Consider the following 24,800-nt stretch of genomic DNA (forward strand, 5'->3'; position numbering starts at 1 on the left):
CTATTGCTTTTCTGACTTTCGTGACCAATCTACTTGGCTGCTAGGTGTTTGTAATATTTTGTCTACTGAGAGAGATGTTCTTACATAAACGCTTGTTATGCTTTCGCCGAAAAGCTGTATTGAAATCTGACACACCAGGTGGATTAATAACAAGCTAAGCTGTGTTTTGCTATATTGCACTTGTGATTTCATGAAAATTAAATATGTTTAGTAATTTAATTTGAATTTGGCGCCCTGCAATTCTGTGGGTGTTGATGAAAATGATCCCGCTAACGGGATGGGTGCGTCAAGAACTAGGCAAGCCAGTTAAGATCAAAGTCTTATTTACAATGATGGCCTACCCCGGCCAAACCTTAACCCGGACGACCCTGGGCCAATTGTGCACAGCCTTATGGGACTCCCAATCACAGCAGGTTGTGATACAGCCTGGAATATAATCAATATAATAATAATACTGTGCTAGTGTTTTATTTAATGCTATGGTTTTGGTGATGATGAGCAGTTTGCTTTGGTGATGATTAGCAGTTTGTTTTGGTGATGATGGGTGATTTGTTTTGGTGATGGTGAAGGCATTCAGGCAATGTGTCTGGTGTGTATTTTTATGGTTAAATACTTGATTTACTCAATGTATGATTCATAGACCCTGTAACCCCTGCTCTCTCTCTCTCTCTCTCTCTCTCTCTCTCTCTCTCTCTCTCTCTCTCTCTCTCTCTCTCTCTCTCTCTCTCTCTCTCTCGCTCTCTCTCTCTCTCTCTATATATATATATTCTATTTCTCCACTCTCTCCTCAGCTAAGAACTGTGTACGTATCTGTATTCAGAACCTGCAGCATATCAGTGATCGTGCCCCAGCTCCAGTCTTAGCTGAGGTGGCTGTCACAGTGTTCAGCTTCATCAGAGACTCCTACCAGCTCAACCCTGCTCTGTTCACCGAGCTTGAAAATAACGATGGATACACTGTCTTACAGGCCATCATGACCCGGTGAGTTAGAGAGAAGGAGATGGGGGGGAGGGAATTGAGGGAGAAAGAGAGGGTGAGGAGGGAGAGAAAGGGAGTGTTTAAAGGTGGAAGGGAGAGGGAGAGGGACAGAGTAAAAACATCTGTCTTTATTAAAAGCGTCAGTAGGGGAACTTATCCAGATTTCTTGGAAATATGGCTTCCAGGAATAAAGGTGTGTGCAACAGACATAATGTCATTTGATTTATTTTGGGGTTAAAGCCAATTCTGCCCACAACACAATGCTATTTATGTCTCTGCAGTTTGTCTGCTTACAGATATATGGCTACAAATAATATATTATATTTCACTTTATATCTAGACCCTTTACTGTGTCTCTTTCACACTCTCTCCGTGCCATTAATTCCCAATTTTTCACAATGGCAGGTGTGAGGAGGGTGTGCCTGCGGAGGAGTTTGGTCCAGTAGAGGACCTGTTATCTCTACTAGCGTCTTTGTGTCTGTTCGGGAGGTCAGAGCTGAAGGTGGCGCTCTGTGTCACTAACCCTCAGCCACCTGGCTTCAAGTTTGACCCCTCACTCACCACAGGTAAGAAAACACTTCCTTTTATTCTCCCCCCTCCTGCCCCCGTTTCCCCCACACTTTTCAAGAACAAATGTAGGTGGGTTACTGGGAAACCTTGTGTGCCTCCCACCTCCAAACACTCCTCTACCCCTTCCCACACTCTTCCCTTGTACTCCCCAAACAGTCTCCTTCTCCCCTCCCTTGCTCCCTCTCAGGTTAACAGGAGCCATGAGGTGATTATGTCCAAGATGATGAAGTGTCTGCAGTCCTAACTCTGTTAACAGACACACTGCATTCATAAAACACCACCGCACAAAGGCTACCCATCTATCACACACGCACGCACGCACGCACGCACGCACGCACGCACGCACGCACGCACGCACGCACGCACGCACGCACGCACGCACGCACGCACACACACACACACACACACACACACACACACACACACACACACACACACACACACACACACACACACACACACACACACACACACACACACACACACAGAGAGAGAGAGAGAGCCCATATATCACCTACAGGAGCACCTCTCTCACCAGCGTTGAGACTTTTAGGATGATCTTATTTGTCTGTGATATGATTTTCATTACAGGTGAAAATTAATCTTATTACAAACTACTACTTATATCTTTATTTACCACAAACATATCCATGTCCCCGCTCCTAAATCTTAAGACCATCTCGGAATATTCTGACAATGCTGTGCTTCCAAACTTTATCCGTCCGGATAATGATGTTTTCCCAATGTTTTTATGCAACTTAACACATTCGTTATCTATCAATCTATGTGAGCGTAACTCGATTCCCTTGGTTATTTTCTCCTGTTTAGGTTATTTGTGAGTTAATTGTTCAACCGTCATTCCTCTATGGAATTGAGCAAAACATGACAAATGGTTCCTAAACTAAAACATAACTTTGCTTAAATTGACCTTTGAGTATGCCATAAGATTATGTTCACATACAGTGCCTTGCGAAAGTATTCGGCCCCCTTGAACTTTGTGATCTTTTGCCACATTTCAGGCTTCAAACATAAAGATATAAAACTGTATTTTTTTGTGAAGAATCAACAACAAGTGGGACACAATAATGAAGTGGAACGACATTTATTGGATATTTCAAACTTTTTTAACAAATCAAAAACTGAAAAATTGGGCGTGCAAAATTATTCAGCCCCTTTACTTTCAGTGCAGCAAACTCTCTCCAGAAGTTCAGTGAGGATCTCTGAATGATCCAGTGTTGACCTAAATGACTAATGATGATAAATACAATCCACCTGTGTGTAATCAAGTCTCCGTATAAATGCACCTGCACTGTGATAGTCTCAGAGGTCTGTTAGAAGCGCAGAGAGCATCATGAAGAACAAGGAACACACCAGGCAGGTCTGAGATACTGTTGTGAAGAAGTTTAAAGCCGGATTTGGATACAAAAAGTTTTCCCAAGCTTTAAACATCCCAAGGAGCACTGTGCAAGCGATAATATTGAAATGGAAGGAGTATCAGACCACTGCAAATCTACCAAGACCTGGCCGTCCCTCTAAACTTTCAGCTCATACAAGGAGAAGACTGATCAGAGATGCAGCCAAGAGGCCCATGATCACTCTGGATGAACTGCAGAGATCTACAGCTGAGGTGGGAGACTCTGTCCATAGGACAACAATCAGTCGTATATTGCACAAATCTGGCCTTTATGGAAGAGTGGCAAGAAGAAAGCCATTTCTTAAAGATATCCATAAAAAGTGTTGTTTAAAGTTTGCCACAAGCCACCTGGGAGACACACCAAACATGTGGAAGAAGGTGCTCTGGTCAGATGAAACCAAAATTGAACTTTTTGGCAACAATGCAAAACGTTATGTTTGGCGTAAAAGCAACACAGCTCATCACCCTGAACACACCATTCCCACTGTCAAACATGGTGGTGGCAGCATCATGGTTTGGACCTGCTTTTCTTCAGCAGGGACAGGGAAGATTGTTAAAATTGATGGGAAGATGGATGGAGCCAAATACAGGACCATTCTGGAAGAAAACCTGATGGAGTCTGCAAAAGACCTGAGACTGGGACAGAGATTTGTCTTCCAACAAGACAATGATCCAAAACATAAAGCAAAATCTACAATGGAATGGTTCAAAAATAAACATATCCAGGTGTTAGAATGGTCAAGTCAAAGTCCAGACCTGAATCTAATCGAGAATCTGTGGAAAGAACTGAAAACTGCTGTTCACAAATGCTCTCCATCCAACCTCACTGAGCTCGAGCTGTTTTGCAAGGAGGAATGGGAAAAAATTTCAGTCTCTCGATGTGCAAAACTGATAGAGACATACCCCAAGCGACTTACAGCTGTAATCGCAGCAAAAGGTGGCGCTACAATGTATTAACTTAAGGGGGCTGAATAATTTTGCACGCCCAATTTTTCAGTTTTTGATTTGTTAAAAAAGTTTTAAATATCCAATAAATGTCGTTCCACTTCATGTTTGTGTCCCACTTGTTGTTGACTCTTCACAAAAAATACAGTTTTATATCTTTATGTTTGAAGGCTGAAATGTGGCAAAAGGTCGCAAAGTTCAAGGGGGCCGAATACTTTCGCAAGGCACTGTATATTACTTTGTCAGCTGCATGGGAGTGTATTTCCGGTCCCCTTCTCAGTCAACATCAAACACAAAACAAACATATTTTTCCAGGTAGGGATAGTGGTCATAGGCACTATAACTAACCAGCCCAGCCAGTGTCTTTCTATGTGAAACAAATCCTCATTGACTGAACCTTTTTTGGGGTGTCTGTCTCTCTTCTTCGACCTAGGGGAAACACTGCTCCTAGTTTATTACACTTTTACATATCTGTTTCTATCTGAGCCTAGTTAACCTTCTGCTTCAGGCTTTCTATCCTTGTGTCATAAGACGCTGCACAAAAATATTTTCCTATGATGTGTTCTCAGTTTTGAGCAAATTACAGGAAGGAGATGATGAGAGGATTAAGGCACTTAGTACTTTGGTGATTCCCACAATAATGTTTTTTTCACTCATTTTTAACCCCTGTCCTTCCAGGCTCTGCGGTAAGGAACCTATCAGCGTTCCGTTTGCTCCAGGGTTCCTTCCAGCGGTCAGAGGACTGTGTTTTCTGCAGCCAGATCCTAAGCACCATCAGGACTGTGTGGTCATGGAACAGGGCCAACTTCTTCCTGTTAGAGTGGACTGTTCAATCACTGGCTCAGCTAGCTCAGTGTGTTTCGAAGAAACCACCTCCTGTACACAGACTGTTCTTCTCTATGTTAGAGATGGTGGGTTGAGTGACACATGCACCTGTGGGCAAGTAGGAGCATACACACACATGCGTGCAAAAGCACACACACTTGCATGCACACAAGGTAACTTCACTTGTTAAGTACATACACACAAAATCTGCATCAGAATCTATCAATGTCCTGTCATTCAAGGAAGCTATCCCCTTAACAAGCTTTACATTTATAGTTCTCCATCCATGACTTCATATGTCCGTTATGTTGAATTAATTCCGCAATTGATAATTTGGTAAAATACTTATCTGTTGATTCACCACTATTGACTGAACTATCCTGTTAATTTGTCTGTCCAGGTGGCATTCCATCTTAATTACATCCCCCACGAGGCTGTGCATGCGGTGCAGGCGGTGCTGAAGCAGAGCTGGGCAGGGGCCGTGGCCGGAGGGGCACAGTTTGGAGTGGCTGCCCTCGGCTGCTTCCACAGGTTTACATTTAGGAATAAACTTTATTGATCCCCAAAGGTTAAGTTGGATTCATCCCCAGTATAAGACACATTGATTATTTTATAAATGACTCTATGACTGGGATGATACAATATGCACACAGTGGAAAGTTTATTAGGTACACTTCCCCACACCATTACGCCACCATCCTGTACTGTTGACACCAGGCAGGATGGGGCCATGGACTCATGCTGTTTACGCCAAATCCTGACTCAGCCATCAGCATGAAGCAATCGGACCTGGCAATGTTTTTCCATGCCTCAGTTGTCCAGTGTTGGTGATCGCGTGCCCACTGGAGCCTCTTAATCTGCTGTAATAGCCTTGACTTTTTCCACATTTTGTTACGTTAAAGCCTTATTTAAAAATGCATTAAATTATTGTTGTTCTTCTCATCAATTTACACACAATACCCCATAATGACAAAAGTTCAACCTTGGATTCATCAGACTAGAGTCCTTTAGGTGCCTTTTGGTAACTCCAAGTGAGCTGTCATGTGCCTTTTTCTGAGGAGTTTGTTCTGTCTGAACACTCTACCATAAAGGCCTGATTGGTGGAGTCCTTCTGGAATGTTCTCCCATCTCCACAGAGGAACTCTGGAGCTCTGTCAGAGTGACCATCGGGCATCCCGAGTGGCACAGTGGTCTAAGGCATTGTACCACAGTGCTAGCTGTGCCGCTAGAGATCCTGGTTCTCTGTCGCAGCCGGCCACGACGGGGAGACTCGTGGGGCTGCGCACAATTGGCCCAGCGTCATCCGGGTTAGGGGAGGATTTGGCCATCAGGGATGTTCTTGTCCCATCGCACTCTAGCAACTCCTGTGGAAGGCCGGGCGCAATGGACTCTGACATGGTCACCAGGTGTGTGGTGTTTCCCTCGACACATTGGTGCGGCTGGCTTCCGGGTTAAGCGGGCATTGTGTCAAGAAGTAGTGCGGCACTGCGTTCATCCACCTCTGGCCTGCTCGCCTCCCTACCACTGAGGAAGCACAGCTCCCGCTCAGCCCAGTCAAAACTGTTCGCTGCTCTGGCCCCCCAATGGTGGAACAAACTCCCTCACGACGCCAGGACAGCGGAGTCAATCACCACCTTCCGGAGACACCTGAAACCCCACCTCTTTAAGGAATACCTAGGATAGGATAAGTAATCCCTCTCACCCCCCCCCCTTTAAGATTTAGATGCACTATTGTAAAGTGACTGTTCCACTGGATGTCATAAGGTGAATGCACCAATTTGTAAGTCGCTCTGGATAAGAGCGTTTGCTAAATGACTTAAATGTAAATGTAAATGTTGGTTGGATTGTGTTTCGGTGGATGGTCGGCTCTCGACCTTCGCCTCTCCGTATAGGAGTTGCAACAATGGGACAAGACTGTAACTACCAATTGGATGACATGAAATTGGGGAGAAAAATAAGTATATATAAAAAAAGTGACCATCGGGTTCTTGGTCACCTCCTTGAAGAATGCCCTTCTCCCCCAAATGCTCAGTTTAGCCAGGTGGCCAGCCCTAGGAAGAGTCTTGGTGATTCCAAACTTCTTCCATTTAAGAATGAGGGAGTTCTTGGGGACCTTCAATGCCGCAGATATTTTTTGGTAGCCTGTGCCTCGACACACACAATCCTGTCTCGTCGCTCTACAGAGAATTCCTTCGATCTCATGGCTCGGTTTTTGCTCTGACATGCACTGTCAACTGTGGGACCTTATATAGACTGGTGTGGGCCTTTCCAAATCATGTCCAATTAATTGAATTTACCACAGGTGGACTCCAATGAAGTTGTAGAAACAAAAAGGATGAAAAATGGAAACAAGACGCACCTGAGCTCAATTTCGATTCTCATAGCAAGGTTCTGAATACTTATGTAAATAAGGTATTTCTGTTTTTAATACATTGACAAAAAACTGAGAATCTGTTTTCGCTTCATCATTATGGGGTATTGTGTGTAGATTGATGAGGGAAAAAAACAATTTAATACATTTTTGAATAAGTGTAACGTCGACGCAGGGAGTCAGGAAGCATGTGCAGTTAGTGAGTGTAATATGAACCAACATAGCACAATACAATACAAGAGAAACATATGACAAGGAAACATAACCAAAACTGCCTGATAACTGATAACAAAAGAGTGCCATATAAAGGGCATCAGCGAGTAATTAAGTCCAGATGTGACTGATGATGAGATGCAGGTGTGCGTAAATATGGGTTGCCAGGACCGGTGCTTAGTAGATCGGCGACGTCGAGCGCCGGAGAGGGGGAGCGGGAGTAGACCTGACAATACCCCCACCCCCCTCCGCAGAACGACGCTGTCCTGAAGTTGGGATCTAGAATGTCGTCCACCGGAACCCAGCACCGCTCCTCTGGACTGTACCCCTCCCAGTCCATCAGGCAGCAGGCTATTAGCCAGCCTGCCAGCATAGTGGAGTCTGCCACTAGCATAGTTAGTGTAGTCAGCTCAGCTATCACCATTGAGACCGTGTCTGTGCCTCGACCTGGGTTGGGCAAAACTAAACATGGCGGTGTTCGCCTTAGCAATCTCACTAGGATAAAGACCACCTCCATTCCTGTCATTACTGAAAGAGATCATGATACCTCACATCTCAAAATAGGGCTACTTAATGTTAGATCCCTTACTTCAAAGGCAATTATAGTCAATGAACTAATCACTGATCATAATCTTGATGTGATTGGCCTGACTGAAACATGGCTTAAGCCTGATGAATTTACTGTGTTAAATGAGGCCTCACCTCCTGGCTACACTAGTGACCATATCCCCCGTGCATCCCGCAAAGGCGGAGGTGTTGCTAACATTTACGATAGCAAATTTCAATTTACAAAAAAAAAAATGACGTTTTCGTCTTTTGAGCTTCTAGTCATGAAATCTATGCAGCCTACTCAATCACTTTTTATAGCTACTGTTTACAGGCCTCCTGGGCCATATACAGCGTTTCTCACTGAGTTCCCTGAATTCCTATCAGACCTTGTAGTCATTGCAGATAATATTCTAATCTTTGGTGACTTTAATATTCACATGGAAAAGTCCACAGACCCACTCCAAAAGGCTTTTGGAGCCATCATCGACTCAGTGGGTTTTGTCCAACATGTCTCTGGACCCACTGACTCTCACAGTCATACGCTGGACCTAGTTTTGTCCCATGGAATAAATGTTGTGGATCTTAATGTTTTTCCTCATAATCCTCGGACCACCATTTTATTACATTTGCAATTGCAACAAATAATCTGCTCAGACCCCAACCAAGGAACATCAAAAGTCGTGCTATAAATTCACAGACAACACAAAGATTCCTTGATGCCCTTCCAGACTCCCTCTGCCTACCCAAGGACGCCAGAGGACAAAAATCCGTTAACCATCTAACTGAGGATCTCAATTTAACCTTGCGCAATACCCTAGATGCAGTTGCACCCCTAAAAACTAAAAACATGTCTCATAAGAAACTAGCTCCCTGGTACACAGAAAATACCCGAGCTCTGAAGCAAGCTTCCAGAAAATTGGAACGGAAATGGCGCCACACCAAACTGGAAGTCTTCCGACTAGCTTGGAATGACGGTACCGTGCAGTACCGAAGAGCCCTTACTGCTGCTCGATCGTCCTATTTTTCTAACTTAATTGAGGAAAATAAGAACAATCCGAAATTCCTTTTTGATACTGTGGCAAAGCTAACTAAAAAGCAGCATTCCCCAAGAGAGGATGACTTGCACTTTAGCAGTGATAAATTCATGAACTTCTTTGAGGAAAAGATTATGATTATTAGAAAGCAAATTACGGACTCCTCTTTAAACCTGCGTATTCCTCCAAACCTCAGTTGTCCTGAGTCTGCACAACTCTGCCAGGACCTAGGATCAAGAGAGACGCTCAAGTGTTTTAGTACTATATCTCTTGACACAATGATGAAAATAATCATGGCCTCTAAACCTTCAAGCTGTATACTGGACCCTATTCCAACTAAACTACTGAAAGAGCTGCTTCCTGTGCTTGGCCCTCCTATGTTGAACATAATAAACGGCTCTCTATCCACTGGATGTGTACCAAACTCACTAAAAGTGGCAGTAATAAAGCCTCTCTTGAAAAAGCCAAACCTTGACCCAGACAATATAAAAAACTATCGGCCTATATCGAATCTTCCATTCCTCTCAAAGATTTTAGAGAAGGCTGTTGCGCAGCAACTCACTGCCTTCCTGAAGACAAACTATGTATACGAAATGCTTCAGTCTGGTTTTAGACCCCATCATAGCACTGAGACGGCACTTGTGAAGGTGGTAAATTACATTTTGATGGCATCGGACCGAGGCTCTGCATCTGTCCTCGTGCTCCTAGACCTTAGTGCTGCTTTTGATACCATCGATCACCACATTCTTTTGGCCTGGTTTAGGTCTTATCTGTCGGAAAGATATCAGTTTGTCTCTGTGAATGGTTTGTCCTCTGACAAATCAACTGTACATTTCGGTGTTCCTCAAGGTTCTGTTTTAGGACCACTATTGTTTTCACTATATATTTTACCTCTTGGGGATGTTATTCGAAAACATAATGTAAACTTTCACTGCTATGCGGATGACACACAGCTGTACATTTCAATGAAACATGGTGAAGCACCAAAATTGCCCTCGCTAGAAGCATGTGTTTCAGACATAAGGAAGTGGATGGCTGCAAACTTTCTACTATTAAACTCGGACAAAACAGAGATGCTTGTTCTAGGTCCCAAGAAACAAAGAGATCTTCTGTTGAATCTGACAATTAATCTTAATGGTTGTACAGTCGTCTCAAATAAAACTGTGAAGGACCTCTGCGTTACTCTGGACCCTGATCTCTCTTTTGAAGAACATATCAAGACCATTTCGAGGACAGCTTTTTTCCATCTACGTAACATTGCAAAAATCAGAAACTTTCTGTCCAAAAATGATGCAGAAAAATTAATCCATGCTTTTGTCACTTCTAGGTTAGACTACTGCAATGCTCTATTTTCCGGCTACCCGGATAAAGCACTAAATAAACTTCAGTTAGTGCTAAATACGGCTGCTAGAATCCTGACTAGAACCAAAAAATTTGATCATATTACTCCAGTGCTAGCCTCACTACACTGGCTTCCTGTCAAAGCAAGGGCTGATTTCAAGGTTTTACTGCTAACCTACAAAGCATTACATGGGCTTGCTCCTACCTACCTCTCTGATTTGGTCCTGCCGTACATACCTACACGTACGCTACGGTCACAAGACGCAGGCCTCCTAATTGTCCCTAGAATTTCTAAGCAAACAGCTGGAGGCAGGGCTTTCTCCTATAGAGCTCCATTTTTATGGAACGGTCTGCCTACCCATGTCAGAGACGCAAACTCGGTCTCAACCTTTAAGTCTTTACTGAAGACTCATCTCTTCAGTGGGTCATATGATTGAGTGTAGTCTGGCCCAGGAGTGGGAAGGTGAACGGAAAGGCTCTGGAGCAACGAACCGCCCTTGCTGTCTCTGCCTGGCCGGTTCCCCTTTTTCCACTGGGATTCTCTGCCTCTAACCCTGTTACGGGGCTGAGTCACTGGCTTGCTGGGGCTCTCTCGTGCCGTCCCTGGGGGTGCGTCACCTGGGTGGGTTGATTCACTGTTGTGGTCGGCCTGTCTGGGTTTCCCCCCTTGGGTTGTACCGTGTCGGAGATCTTTGTGGGCTATACTCGGCCTTGTCTCAGGATGGTAAGTTGGTGGTTGAAGATTTCCCTCTAGTGGTGTGGGGGCTGTGCTTTGGCAAAGTGGGTGGGGTTATATCCTTCCTGTTTGGCCCTGTCCGGGGGTGTCCTCCTGGTCTGAGGAGGGAAACGTGAAAAGAAGGTGAGATCCGATAGTTATTGGGGAGTTATAATCTGTAAGTTACCTCGTTGACCCTCCGGAGGACCTTGAACGGCCCCACAAACCAGAGACTCAGCTTCTTAGAGGACAGGCAGAGCGAGAGGTTCCTGGTGGAGAGCCAGACACGATCACCAGGCTGGAACAAGGGAGCCTCACTGACGGTGGATGGCGCACTAAAATCTCACGAGGGCATCGTTTCATACCTCTTCTGTGCACCTGAACCACTCGTCCACCGCAGGAGGTTCGGTCTGGATCGGATTCCACGGAGCCAGGGCTGGCTGATAACCCAGAACACACTGGAAGGGAGTCAGCTTAGTGGAGGAGTTTCCAAATTAATTCTGGGCGTATTCATCCCAAGGAAGGAATGGGGCCCACTCCCCCTGCTGGTCCTGGCAGTGAATCCTCAGGAACCTCCCCAGCTCCTGGTTCATCATCTCCACCTGCCCGTTAGATTGAGGCTGGTACCCAGAAGTGAGACTGACCGTGACCCCAGCCTCTCCATGAAAGCCTTCCTCCGGATGGTGAAAGTGCCGGAAGACCTGCTGGAACAGTACCTCAGCGACCCAGAGTGTATTAGGGAGACCAGAGAGAGAGATGAAACTACAAGATTTTGAGAATCTGTCCACAATCACCAAAATGATGGTGAAACCATCAAACAAGGGGAGATCAGTGATTAAATAAATTGACAGATGAGACCAGAGACCAGGAAGGGGAAGGAGTTTTCCTGCTGGAGCGTGCGGTGAGATTTATATTGAGTACATACTGAACTTGACATGAGTTGACATAGTGTGCAACGTCCTGTGCTAAAGTTGGCCATAATTATTTCTCAGAAAGGGATTGAGTGGTGCGGGTGACACCTGGGTGTCCAGAGGCGAGGGATGTGTGTGCCCAGGTCAGCAACCAATCTCTAACCTCTGTTGGGACGTAAATACGCTCCGGAGGACCGATTGATGAGCTGGCGGACACACACAGGGCCCTTTACCAATGTGGAAACCCAGAGACAGGGAAAGCAGGTCCTCCGACATCCTGGTCCCCAGGCGGTAATCCTCCTCTCTGACCAGGAGATGGTGGGATTATGGAGTTGGAGCCACAGGAGGCCAATGATGACTTTGTGCATGGGTGCGGAGGTGAAGAGGAAGGAAAGGTTTTCCTGGTGCTTGGGTCCCACAGTGAGGGTGAGTGGAAAAGTAACGTGCGTAATAGTGCCGGATCCCAATGGTCGTATATCCAATGCTTGGACCAGAAATAGAGAAGAGAGCGGGTATGAGGTGATGTGCAGGGAGGAGGCAAAGGTCTTGTCAATAAAATTCCCTGTGTCACCAGAACCCTTTAGAGCTGTAGAAACAATAGATGAGGGACCGCCTCCGAGTGAAATCGATACTGAAAAAGATTTGACGGACAGTGATGATGATGGAGTACTCATGCCTAACCCAGGAAGTCCCTCTGCTCTTGTGGATTCCGGGTTGGGACGTACCAGACACTGTTGAAGCTGGTGCCCTTCCTGGCCGCAATAGGGACAGAGCCCTAACTGCCTCCGATGGCGTCGCTCAGCCGCAGGGAGGCTTGTGGCCATGGGTTCAGGCTCTGACACAGAACGGTCAACGAAGGAGGGAGAGAGGCGATGGGGGTGTTGACGCTCCTGAAGGAGGTTATCCAGACAAATGGCCATCGCGATGAATGTGTCCAAGGTTAGATTTTCATCTCGGCAAGCCATCTCCGTCTGGACTTCTTAGCGCAATCCTCTTCTGAATAGGGTGCAGAGCGCCGGATCATTCCGTCCACTGGATGCTGCCACTGTCCTCTCTGCCCTGCGGTGAATGGTGGAAGACCCTAAACCCCTCATAGGAACCCAGACTCTCTTCTCTCTCAGACGGCCATAGCCCACTCCAACGCCCGTCCGGTCAGCAGGGAAATAACCGGGGCAACCTTGGACCTGTCTGTGGTGGGAACTCCCAACTGATGAGTGAAATAGAGGGAGCACTGGAGTAGGAAACCACGACATTTGGAGGGAGACCCGTAATATTTGTCCGGGAGGGACAAACGGGCATCGCTGACGTGGGTGGACTGTTGGATGGGCTGGGGTGCTGGCACGCTGGGTCGACTTGTGGTAGTGAATCCTCGGCTTGTTGGAGGTGACGCCCCTCCGGAAATGTCGAGATGTTGAAAAATGTGGAGTACCTCATCCATAGCCATCCGCAGTTGTGCCAGGCGTTCATAGTGTTGGCGAAATAAGTGTCCCTGATTGCTGACTATCTGGGAGATGTCCTGATTAACTGATGCTTCCATATGTTGAGGCAGTATTCTGTAACGTCGATGCAGGGAGTCAAGAAGCAGGTGCAGTTAGTGAGTTTAATATGAACAAACATACAAAACAAGACAAACGTCTGACAAAGAAACATAACCAACACTACCTGATAACTGATAACAAAAAATAGTTATATTAAGGGTAAGTAGTCAGGGAGTAATGAAGTCTAGGTGTGACTGGTGATGAGACGCAGGTGTGCGTAAAGATGGGTTTCCAGGACCGGTGGTTAGTAGACCTGCGACATCGAGCGCCGGAGAGAGTGAGCGGGAGTAGACGTAGCAAGGCTGAAACGTAACAAAATGTGGAACATTCAAGGGGTCTGAATACCTTCCAAATGCACTGTATATCCAGTTACTCATTGCGTATTTATACATTGTGTAATTATTTTTTATATTACTTCTCTTTTTTTCTCTCTGCATTGTTGGGAAGGGTCCGTAAGTAAGCTTTTCACTGTTAGTCTACACTAGTTTACGAAGCATGAGATTGGATTTGACTTTAGTTTAAAATATACAAAATCTCTTCCATTCCTCTTCAGGTTGACAGTGCGTAGTGGTCTGCTAGCGGAGGTTCTCAGTGATGGAGGTCTGTTGGAACTTCTGCTTGGAGAACTACGCAGGAGGGCCAAGATACTCAGGAAGGCTAGAGGAGCAGGTATGTTATTGTAACAATGATGTTACCACATATAGTATATATATTCCATTTAGCAGACGCTTTTATCCAAAGCGACTTACAGTCATGTGTGCATACATTCTACGTATGGGTGGTCCCGGGGATCGAACCCACTACCCTGGCGTTACAAGCGCCATGCTCTACCAACTGAGCTACAGAAGGACCACCATAGTCTTATATAGAGCCTATAGAGCCTTTCACACTTCCTCACAGTGATCTCATCTCTCTCTGTCAGGTCCCCAAGATCAGTCAGCTGTAGAGGACAATGAGAGAGCTCTCACCACCAGCATGCTCACAGTAGTGGCTGCCCTCACCCTACGCTCCATCAGAAACACAGGTAAGTGTCTGAATCTGGTCTAGCGGTAGTGCAACCAACATTGCCCCCAAAGGCACTGGTCCGATCCCTGGGTCCACCACTAGCCACTTTCCTCTCATCCTCTCACTCTCATCTGTCTCCCCTCGCTTTTATATCTGCGTCTATCCAAAGAAATGCTACAATCTATCAGGTACACACATCCCGATCACTCTCCAGCTCTCCCCCGCTCTCTCGCTTTCTCTCTTCCACGCTCTATCAGTGTCAGTCCGTGACCTTGGGATGGTTCCCTACATAAAGATATTTCTAGATGAGGAGCAGTACAGAGGACCAACCCTCAGCATCCTGGAGCAGCTGTCAGAGATAAACCCTGACGAGTTTATGTCTACGGCTATAGGAGCTCTCTGTTCCTCTACACAACAGGAGTTGGGGCTCAAACAAGACCTGCTGCAGGTACACACATAGACATTGATCTCTCTCTAATGTTTTATGGATTGTTGTCAAAAACACATTTTGCTAAAGCTTGAGGAGAAACGACAGCCAACAAAAACACGTGAGGGTCTCGACTAATCTGCAGATTTCATTTTCACGTCAAATTTTAACAAATTGTAACATGTTTAAAACATAATAAGGCAGTGAATTTGTTATCCCATCCTCCAGGAGCTTTATTGCATTATAGACAAATGCAGATTGATTAGCTGATACAGGTTTAGCTGTTAGCCGGGGCGCTATTTGATTACCCCTGCAGCCCTGTGCTGTAGCTCTATGAAGATTAGGACCTCTATCACATCAGAGAATGGCTGATAAACCTGATTAGGTCTAAGTGAGTTAGCGACTTACTGTACGTGTCTATTTTTATAGATCAGAATGAGAGGGGTACTAACTCGCAGACGATATATGTGTGTATGGGTGTGTGTGTGTGTGTGTGTGTGTGTGTGTGTGTGGTGGGGTGTTTGTGTGTTTGGTGTGTGTGCGAGTGTGTCTATGTGTGTTAACTTGATTAAAGCAGGTGGCAGTCAGATTTAGTGTGACCTGGTTTGGCGTGTGTTGAGAGCCATTGTGATTAGTCTAATTCTTGTTAATCACATTTCTCTCTGCGTTCTGCCACACACATTGCCTATCAGATGGATTAGACCACTAAATTAGATGAAGCTAATCACATTTAGCTTAGTCCTCAACAACGGTTACCCCAAATAATTTATGATTTTGTTATTTATTTATGTCAGGACTATTTTTCATCCCTTCATGACCTGCTTGTTTTAATTGGCCGGATAGAACGGAAGAGATAAGCTTGCATTTTGCTTTGTTTACTTATTGATAGGCAATTGAATGCATTATACATTATTACTCAAAATGTTTACACAGTGCCTAGTGAAAGTCTACACACCCCTTGCACAGATTCACATTTTGCTGCCTTAAAAATCAATCTAAAAAGGGATACAAAAATAAATACAAATATGTCTTGATTGGGTATGTCCCCACACCCCATAGTTTATACTTGGTGGAAGCACCTTTGGCGGCAATTACAATGACTTTCCAAGAGGTGTTGAGTGTTCTTGAGTGGTCTACTCTCAGTCCTGACTTGAGTCTGCTTGAAAGGTTTGAAAATTACTGTCCATCAATAATTCCCAACCAAATTTACTGAGCTTGAGCAATTTTGACAAAAACAATTAATATATGTTGCCTTAATTAAGAGTTGTGCGAAGTTGGTGGAATCTTATTCAAAATTATTCACAGATGTAGTTGCTGCCAAAAGGGCTTCCACAGTATTAACTTTGGGGTAAGAATGTACTGTAAGCTCACTTCGCAGCTAGCTTGAAATCTTGCCGATGGAACTATCCAATTGGAACCTCTTGTGTAGTTCAATTGTTTTGCATGTTGTCAAGCGGGCAGTTAAGTGTGTTGGTAAGGTAGAGGACCCTGGTACAAGCCCAGTCAGGGGTAAGTCCAGGGTGGCAGAACTATATGCTAAGTTAGCATACTGACACTGGTTTTATAAAGACATGAGCAATCAAGACATCTTTGTTTTACATTTTTTAGAAATTGAGAAAATGTTCTAAAATGTCTTTCATTTTGAAAGTAGAGCAGGTTGTGTAGATAACTAGTCAAAAAAAAGCAGAAAAAATGAGTCAAGGGATGTAGACTTTCACTAGTTATTATACATATCTAGATGTTGGTCAATGATGCCTTTTTGACAACATACTCCCAAACCTCAAACATCTCAAACATCCCAAAGAGAAGACTGTGTGTGAGCTGAATAGTTTGGTCCAGGCTGTTCTGTTTGTGCTGTCTGTAAAGGGTTAATTCTGTATGGGTCAAGTTCAATGACCTCAATCTATGCCTGTAAACTTGCCATATAATCTTCTCAATATGTTAACCGGACTTTCTCGATCTGCCTCATCCATAGAACTCTATAATATAACATAGTCTACCTTGTTTGTTAGATAGTCAGAGAGGACTAAAGCACAAATGGAGCCAGACGTGTGTGTGTTACTTTTCTGTAACTGAATTCTCTCTCTCTGTTCTCCAGTCAGTTTTGAAGGTTCTGGAGAGACCTAACAGTTGGGGGGCGTTTCGACGTGCGCGGGGCTTCACCGGCCTGCTGTCCCTGGTAGTGGACATGGAGGGGGCTCTGAGTGACCCCACTCAGGGTGGGGTGTGGGGTGCTAAGGGGCAGCAGGGGATACTAGACCTCCTCTTCCTCACCCTACACACCCTCGCCCTAGCTGTCCACGTACACCCTGTTAACTCACACCAGTTCCAGGTAGGTAACACCACAGTACTGTGATGTCATTAATTCAAATGAGTTGTCCAATAACCTCGTAAGCCAAAGGATGGGTTGTATGAATGTGACCAGACATGAAAATAATTAATTAATTTGTTCCAGGCTGAAGGGTTCTACGAGAGGCTGGCTGAAGCCTTACTACGGCTGGGTTGTTTCCAGACTGAGGGCTGGGAGGCAACAGAGAGGATGGAGGGCCACGCTGGGGGTATGATGAGTAGGGGCCTGGGCCAGAGATGGGGTCAGAGAGAAACAGAGGACAATCATTCTCTTGGGAGGAGTTTCCACCAGTTTCTGGAGCTGTCTGAGACCCCAGTGCTCACCTCCCTCTCTTCCACCTCCAAGCCACCCCTGCCTCCCCCTTTACAGACCTGTATCAGGCTTCTCTCCTACCTGGACCAATTAGCTACAGGGACCTACGCTGCCCTTGAGATGACAGCAGGACATGTGGGAGAGAAGAGAGAGGAGGGGGGAGATGGAGAGACCCAGGGGGGTGGTGGTGGAGGAGAGAGGCTGCAGACTGTGCCACCAACCCAACAGACTTTACAGACACCAGAGGATGAATTACCGGGGGGATCCAGACCTGCAGGCCACAGCGTCGCTGTTGTCTGCTCTGAGACTAACTACAGGTGGAACTGTTGTTTCTTGTTAAAGAGATGCACTATCGTACCAGCGTATCTCTATTTCAATGTCCGTCTATATCTATCTCCCTTTCTATCTCCTTCTCCTTTCCTTCTCATTTTCCCCCTCCCTTTCCATCTTCACCTCCCTATATATTACAGTGATTTTCTTCTAAGCTTTTACAGTGCATTCAGAAAGTATTCAGACCTCAGATCTGGAAAGGGTACCAAAAAAATGTCTACAGTATTGAAAGTCCCAAATAACACAGTGGCCTCATTCATTGTTATTTTGGAACAACCAAGATTTTCCTAGAGCTGGCCGCCCAGCTAAACTGAAAAATCGGAGGAGAAGGCCTTGGTCACAGAGGTGAAAGAGCTCCAGAGTTCCTCTGTTGAGATGCGAGAACCTTCCGGGAGGACAACCATCTCTGCAGCACTCCACCAATCAGGCCTTTATGGTAGAGTGGCCAGACGGAAGCCACCCCTCAGTAAAAGGCACATGACAACCCGCTTGGACTTTTCCAAAAGGTATCTAAAGGTCTCAGACCTTGAGAAACAAGATTCTCTGGTCTGATGAAACCAAGATCGAACTCTTTAGGCTGAATGCCAGGCGTCACGTCTTGAGGAAACCAGGCACCAGCCCTACAGCGAAACATGATGGTGGCAGTATCATGGTGTGGGGGTGTGTCAGCGACAGAGAATGGGAGACTAGTCAGGATCGAGGGAAAGATGAATGGAGCAAAGTACAGAGAGATCTTTGATGAAAACCTGCTCCAGAGCACTCAGGACCTCATACTGGGGCGAAGGTTTACCTCCCAACAGGACAACAACGTTAAGCACACAGCCAAGACAAAGCAGGAGTGGCTTCAGGACAAGTGTCTGAATATCCTTGAGTGGCCCAGCCAGAACCCGATCGAACATCTATGGAGAGGCCTGGAAATAGCTGTGCAGATTGAACCTGAAAGAGCTTGAGAGAATCTGCAGAGAAGAATTGGAGAAACTCCCCAAATACAGGTGTGCCAAGCTTGTAGCATCATAACAAAGACGAGTCGAGGCTGTAACCACTACCAAAGTTGTTTCAATACTTATGTAAATGTGATATTTCATTTTTTTTTTTTTGCAAAAAATTCTAAAAACCTTTGATTTTTGCTTTGTCATTATGGACTATTATGTGTAAATTGATGTAAGGCTGTAAAATAAGGCTGTAATGTATCAAAATGTGGAAAAAGTCAAGGGTCCTGAATACTTTCCGAATGTACTGTATATTCCAGGTTGTTGCATGAGTGTTAATTTCTCCTCGTACCCAATCTACCAGAGGCCAAGCAAGATTGCTTCAAATTATAATTACGTTATAACTATGTGATACTATGTATCTGTGGGTTTATGGGTTCAGGTTTACATGTGACCAGACCATACTGTATCCGGGAGCCCTCAGGGTCATCATGACTCTCCTGCCTCATGTCTTTACTGCAGAGGATCCACAGGTAACCTATCAGCAGACCGACTACACTGCTCTGTCATATGCAGGAATCAATTCAGGAATCAGTTAGATTTAATTCATGCTGTATTGCTCTTTCATATTATCTAGAAATCAATTCATTGGAATTCAACTCAGTTCAGTTGAATTGGATTACTCATAGCTCCTCTCTTCTCAGACTGCTTTGCTGTCATTTGAATTTTACTCAATTTGGTTCAATTGAATTCTTCATCACTCCTCTCCCCCAGCTGTCAGTGGAGGTCCAGTACTCAGTAGCCCACCACCTCCAGGTGATGGTAACATCAGAGAAGAACCGGCAGATTGTCTGCAAGGGGGGTTTGGTGTCCACTCTACTAACCCACTGTCGAAGCATTCTGCTCAGGCCGGACCACCCACTATACCTGCCTGACACACGCATCCTGGAGAAAATCGCCTCACACTCCATCTCCCACATAGACCTCAGGTCAGCTGCTTTTCTTGGCACCAAGCTTGGGTGTGTATACCTATTAGGCACCAAATGGCAGAAAATGGACTGAAACAGGGAAGGACTATCTGGACACGCGTTTCCGCTTTCTGATTCAATAAGTTTTAAAACATTGTCCCTGTGTTGATCTCACTACCCACCTTTGAGGAATCTTTTTGTATTTAAAATGGATAGTTCACCCCAAAATCAAAGCTTGACGAATGTTATCTTACCTCTTATTTCCTTCTCCTCCAGGCGTTTCCTGTGTCTTTGTGATCCTCTGATGTGCCAAGGTAACAAAATTGCTGCCACCTCTGCTCCAGAATCCAACACACAATGCCCCTTTTCTCCCTCCAATGGTAAAGATACAGAACTTTTATCTGATTTTAACCATTTAATTTTAGTCCTGCACTAGCACTGTTGATTCAACTAATACGGTCATAATTATATGACCATTTGAATCAGCTGTGCTAATTCTAGAATACATCAAAGAAGTGGACTGGCTAGGGGTAGTCGAGTAGAGGTTTGGGAAATACTGGTCTAGAGGAAGCAGACAGCATTTGAAATGTTGCATATCTGTGTTCCAAAAAGTGTAGCTTTTAACTTTAGGCCTATACTATATGTAGTCTTTACATGTAATTCTGTAATTGCTAATGAAATAAACATGGTTGTAATCGTATAATGAATCTAATTTTGCAGGCCACAGCCCAGAGAAGGCAGACAGCTTAACAGATAGTGGGACCACCACTCGCTCCATCATGGAGCGCTCTTTTAGCCTGCTGAGCTCCTCTCCTCCTATTGGCTCTCCTGTCGGCCAGCCCCTCCCCCTGCACCAAATCATTAGCCTAGTCTCTATGACGTCACCAAGGAGCTTCCGACCACACCGAGTCTCCACCTCTCCGGCCTTTGTGGAGTTTGATATGACTGAGAGTGGCTATGGGTGAGTCCACTGTACTGGGTAGGTTGGAAGTGGGATTGGTTCTGATAGGTTTGCATAGGATTCCAATGATTCACTAGCCTGATCCCAGATCTGTTTGTGATGTCTTGCCAACTTCTATGGTCATTGTCATAGGAAATGTTCTGTTGCTCACCATTGATTTGACAATGACGTGTGTTTCTGTGTGTGTGTGCATGTCTGTGTGTGTGTGTTTTCAGATGTCTATTTCTACCATCCCTGGCTACAGTGAAAGGTGTCAATGCTGACTCCATCCCAACAGGGGGGATAGGAGGAGGTAAGACAGGAGGGGAGGGAGTTCACCTAGTACTGTATCAACTATGTTTTACTTTTAACAACTATATGTTTTCCTATTTTACTTGTTTAAATGGATTTGCTTTGAAAATGCTGTATGACCTATGTTTGGTTAACTTTACCTCTGCTTGTCCCCTCTCCTCCTCCTCTTCCATTCAACCAGACTGTCGTGGTTTCCCTCCGGCAGCAGGCCTGTCATATTCCTGCTGGTTCCTGATCAGCAGGTTCAGTTCAGCCTGTGATTCCCACCCGATCTGGCTGTTGTCTGTGGTGCGCCATATGTCCCGTGCTGAACAGCAGTACGTCTGTCTGTCTGTCTCCATCTCAGCCAGCGATGGATGTTTGGTCATCTCAACGGAGGAGGAGCCTTTCACCTTCCTGGGTAAAGACATGCTAAAGAGACATTGGAATGACCTAGACCTGTGCTGTAATGTTTTCTTTGGCACAATATGCTATTTACTAAAAAATACAATCCCAAACCAACCTCTAGACCAGGGGTGTCAAACTCATTTTTGGAGGGCCTAGTGTGTGCTGGTTTTTGGTGTTTCCTTTCAATTAAGACCCAGACAACCAGGTGAGGGGAGTTTCTTACTAATCAATGACATTAATTCATCAATCAAGTCCAAGGAAGGAGCGGAAACCCGCAGACACTTGGGACTCCATGCAATGAATTAGACATGTGCTTTAGAACAATGTTCCGGCTGAGATGTGCGCGTGCACGCACTTCCTCCAGGAATGCCACGCAGAAGAAATGCAGTGCAGCACAGAAACGCAAGAGATTGAAATTCACTGAGTTCGCCCCATAAGTTTACACTATGTACACTACCGGTCACATACTCATTCAAGGGTTGTTATTTATTTTTACTATTTTCTACATTGTAGAATAATAGTCAAGACATCAAAACTATGAAATAACACATATGGAATCATGTTGTAACCAAATAAGTGTTCAACAAATCAACATATATTTTAGATATTTGATTCTTCAATTAGCCACATTTGCCTTGATGACAGCTTTGCACACTCTTGGCATTCTATCAACCTTTTTGATGATGTATCAATCAATCAAATGTTTTTATTAAGCCCTTTTTACATCAGCCGATGTCACAAAGTGCTATACAGAAACCCAGCCTATAACCCCAAACAGCATCAATTTAGGTGTAGAAGCACGGTGGCTAGGAAAAACTCCCTAGAAAGGCAGGAACCTATGAAGAAACATAGAGAGGAACCAGGCTCTGACGGGTGGCCAGTCCTCTTCTGGCTGTGCCGGTGGAGATTATAACAATACATGGCCAAGATGTTCAAACATTCATAGATGAGCAGCAGGGTCAAATAAAAATAAACACAGTGGTTATAATCACAGGGTGCAACAGATCAGCACCTCAGGTGTAAATGTCAGTTGGCTTTTCATAGCCGATCAGTCAGAGTTAGAGACAGCAGGTGCGGTAGAGAGTCGAAAACAACATATCCAGGACAAGTTAGCATGTCCAGTGAACAGGTCAGGGTTCCGTAGCCGCAGGCAGAACAGTGGAAAATGGAGCAGCAGCATGACCAGGTGGACTTGGGACAGCAAGGAGTCATCAGGGCAGGTAGTCCTGAGGCATGGTCCTAGGGATCAGGTCCTCCGGGAGAAAATAAGGAGAAAAAGAGAATTAGAGGGAGCATACTTAAATTCACAAAGGACACCAGATTAGAGGATAAATACTCCAGATGTAACAGACTGACCCTAGCCCCCTCTCGACACGAACTATTGCAGCATAATTACTGGGGGCTGAGACAGGAGGGGTATAACCACACCCAGGCAGGATCCTTCTGGTCCTTCTGTAGCTCAGTTGGTAGAGCATGGCGCTTGTAACGCCAGGGTAGTGGGTTCGATCCCCGGGACCACCCATACGTAGAATGTATGCACACATGACTGTAAGTCGCTTTGGATAAAAGCGTCTGCTAAATGGCATATATATAATATATATATATATATAACAACACCCACTTTGCCAAAGCAAGGCCCCCATACCACTAGAGCAGGGGTGTCAAAGTCAAATGGACGGAGGGCCAAATAAAAAATTTAGCTACAAGCCGAGGGCCGGACTGTTCGAATGTTCATTGAAAATTTTTTAAATGACGCATATAGTCTAGTGAACCTAATTGAACCTACTGAAAACCTAACAAATATATTCCAATATGATCAGATAAATAAAGCAATATTTTCTTATGGCTCTGTCAGTAATCTTTAATTTTCAACAGACACAAAAGACAAATTTCCTTTATATAAAAATCTATTTCTATCATCCACTCAACTGAAATATTTTTAAAATATTTTTAAAATATAATTGGATTGAAATACAATAAAATAAAGTGCAAAAATCTATTAATCAAAAACAACACTTTGTTTAAGGAGAAGTAACATGCAGTGAAAACAAATATTAAACTTTAACTTTTAAACTTGAACTGAGTAAAAACTCTAAATATGTGATTGCACAGTAATGTTCACTTGTTTGAGGTTGAGGGTGATACTTGGTGGTGTCCCATCTTTTCCACAAGTTCATCAATGTTCGGGGTAAGGCTCTGAGCTGAGGAAATCCTCAGAATTGAGTGGAGGTGTTCAGCAGTAAGTCGACTTCTGTGTGATGTTTTGTTCAAGTTCATCAAAGAAAACAGTTGTTCACACAGGTATGTGCTGCCAAACATAGACAACGTTTGAGCAGCCTGGATGCGCAGCTGGGGCATTGTGTCGGGAGGAAACGGGCGAACTCCGCAGCACCCACTGCCGCATATTTTGCCCTCAGTGCATCATTGCATTGGAGGTCAATCAACTCCATTTGGAGGTTTGGTGGTGAGCTTTCCACGTCAACAGCAAATGGGTTACCGAGCAGTTCCAACCTGCTTTTTTGTGCTTCAAAGTCAGCAAATCGGCGTCGAAAGTCAGCGGCAAGCATACCTATTTTATCAGCCAACTGTGCGCTCGGGAACGCACTGGTAGAGAGCTTCTCTTTCATGGTCTGGCAGCTGGGAAAGTGGCTCAAATTTTCTTTCCGCATCTGCGTCTCCCACAGAGTCAGTTTGGTTTTAAATGCCTTCACTGTACTGTACATATCAGAGATGACACGATCCCGACCCTGCAGCTGCAAGTTCATTGCATTCAGATGACTCGTAATGTCACACAGAAAAGCCATTTCACACAGAAACATTTCGTCTCGGAGTTGTGTTGTGTCTTTCCCTTTGCTGTCCAAGAACAGACAAATCTCCTCACGAAGCTCGAAACATCTTTGAAGCACCTTTCCCTGGCTTAGCCATCGCACCTCTGTGTGATAAGGCAAATCACCATGCTCCGTTTCTAACTCCGTCAGAAATGCCTTGAACTGGCGGTGATTCAAACCTTTGGCTCTGATAAAGTTAACTGTGCGCGTGATGATGCTCATTACATGCTCCATTTTCAAGGCTTTACCGCACAACGCTTCCTGGTGTATGATACAATGATAAGCTGTCAGCTCACCTGTCGCGTTTTCCTCTTGCATCTTTTCCCGTATCTTTGCCACCAGTCCGCTCCTGTGTCCACACATCGCAGGTGCTCCGTCGGTTGTCAAACCCACGAGTTTTTCCCAAGGCAGCTCCATCTCATTTACACATCTTGACACCTCTTCATACAAATCATGCCCCGTAGTTGTGCCATGCATAGGACGTAAAGCCAAAAACTCCTCTGTCACGCTTAGGCTGGAGTCCACTCCGCGGATGAAAATTGACAACTGGGCAATGTCAGAAATGTCGGTGCTCTCATCCACAGCCAAGGAATATGCAATGAAATCTT

At 45.0% G+C, this 24,800-nt stretch overlaps 1 protein-coding gene across 3 annotated transcripts in view; it reads left to right on the forward strand.

Annotated features, from left to right (window-relative positions):
* Positions 1-24,800, forward strand: part of wdfy4 (WDFY family member 4) — a 250,546-nt gene that overhangs the window by 34,180 nt on the left and 191,566 nt on the right. For all 3 annotated transcript variants that reach the window (XM_046353520.1, XM_046353519.1, XM_046353518.1), the window contains exons 7-21: positions 792-981; positions 1,384-1,544; positions 4,586-4,818; positions 5,133-5,263; positions 13,958-14,073; positions 14,327-14,428; positions 14,667-14,857; positions 16,935-17,168; positions 17,292-17,815; positions 19,200-19,290; positions 19,532-19,746; positions 20,002-20,105; positions 20,446-20,686; positions 20,902-20,978; positions 21,159-21,377. In XM_046353520.1, the coding sequence (XP_046209476.1) occupies positions 792-981; positions 1,384-1,544; positions 4,586-4,818; positions 5,133-5,263; positions 13,958-14,073; positions 14,327-14,428; positions 14,667-14,857; positions 16,935-17,168; positions 17,292-17,815; positions 19,200-19,290; positions 19,532-19,746; positions 20,002-20,105; positions 20,446-20,686; positions 20,902-20,978; positions 21,159-21,377 (2,829 nt within the window). The remainder of the gene's footprint in view (positions 1-791; positions 982-1,383; positions 1,545-4,585; positions 4,819-5,132; positions 5,264-13,957; positions 14,074-14,326; positions 14,429-14,666; positions 14,858-16,934; positions 17,169-17,291; positions 17,816-19,199; positions 19,291-19,531; positions 19,747-20,001; positions 20,106-20,445; positions 20,687-20,901; positions 20,979-21,158; positions 21,378-24,800) is intronic.

The sequence above is a fragment of the Oncorhynchus gorbuscha genome, linkage group LG06 (genome assembly GCF_021184085.1).
Source record: "Oncorhynchus gorbuscha isolate QuinsamMale2020 ecotype Even-year linkage group LG06, OgorEven_v1.0, whole genome shotgun sequence".
Taxonomy (NCBI): domain Eukaryota; kingdom Metazoa; phylum Chordata; class Actinopteri; order Salmoniformes; family Salmonidae; genus Oncorhynchus; species Oncorhynchus gorbuscha.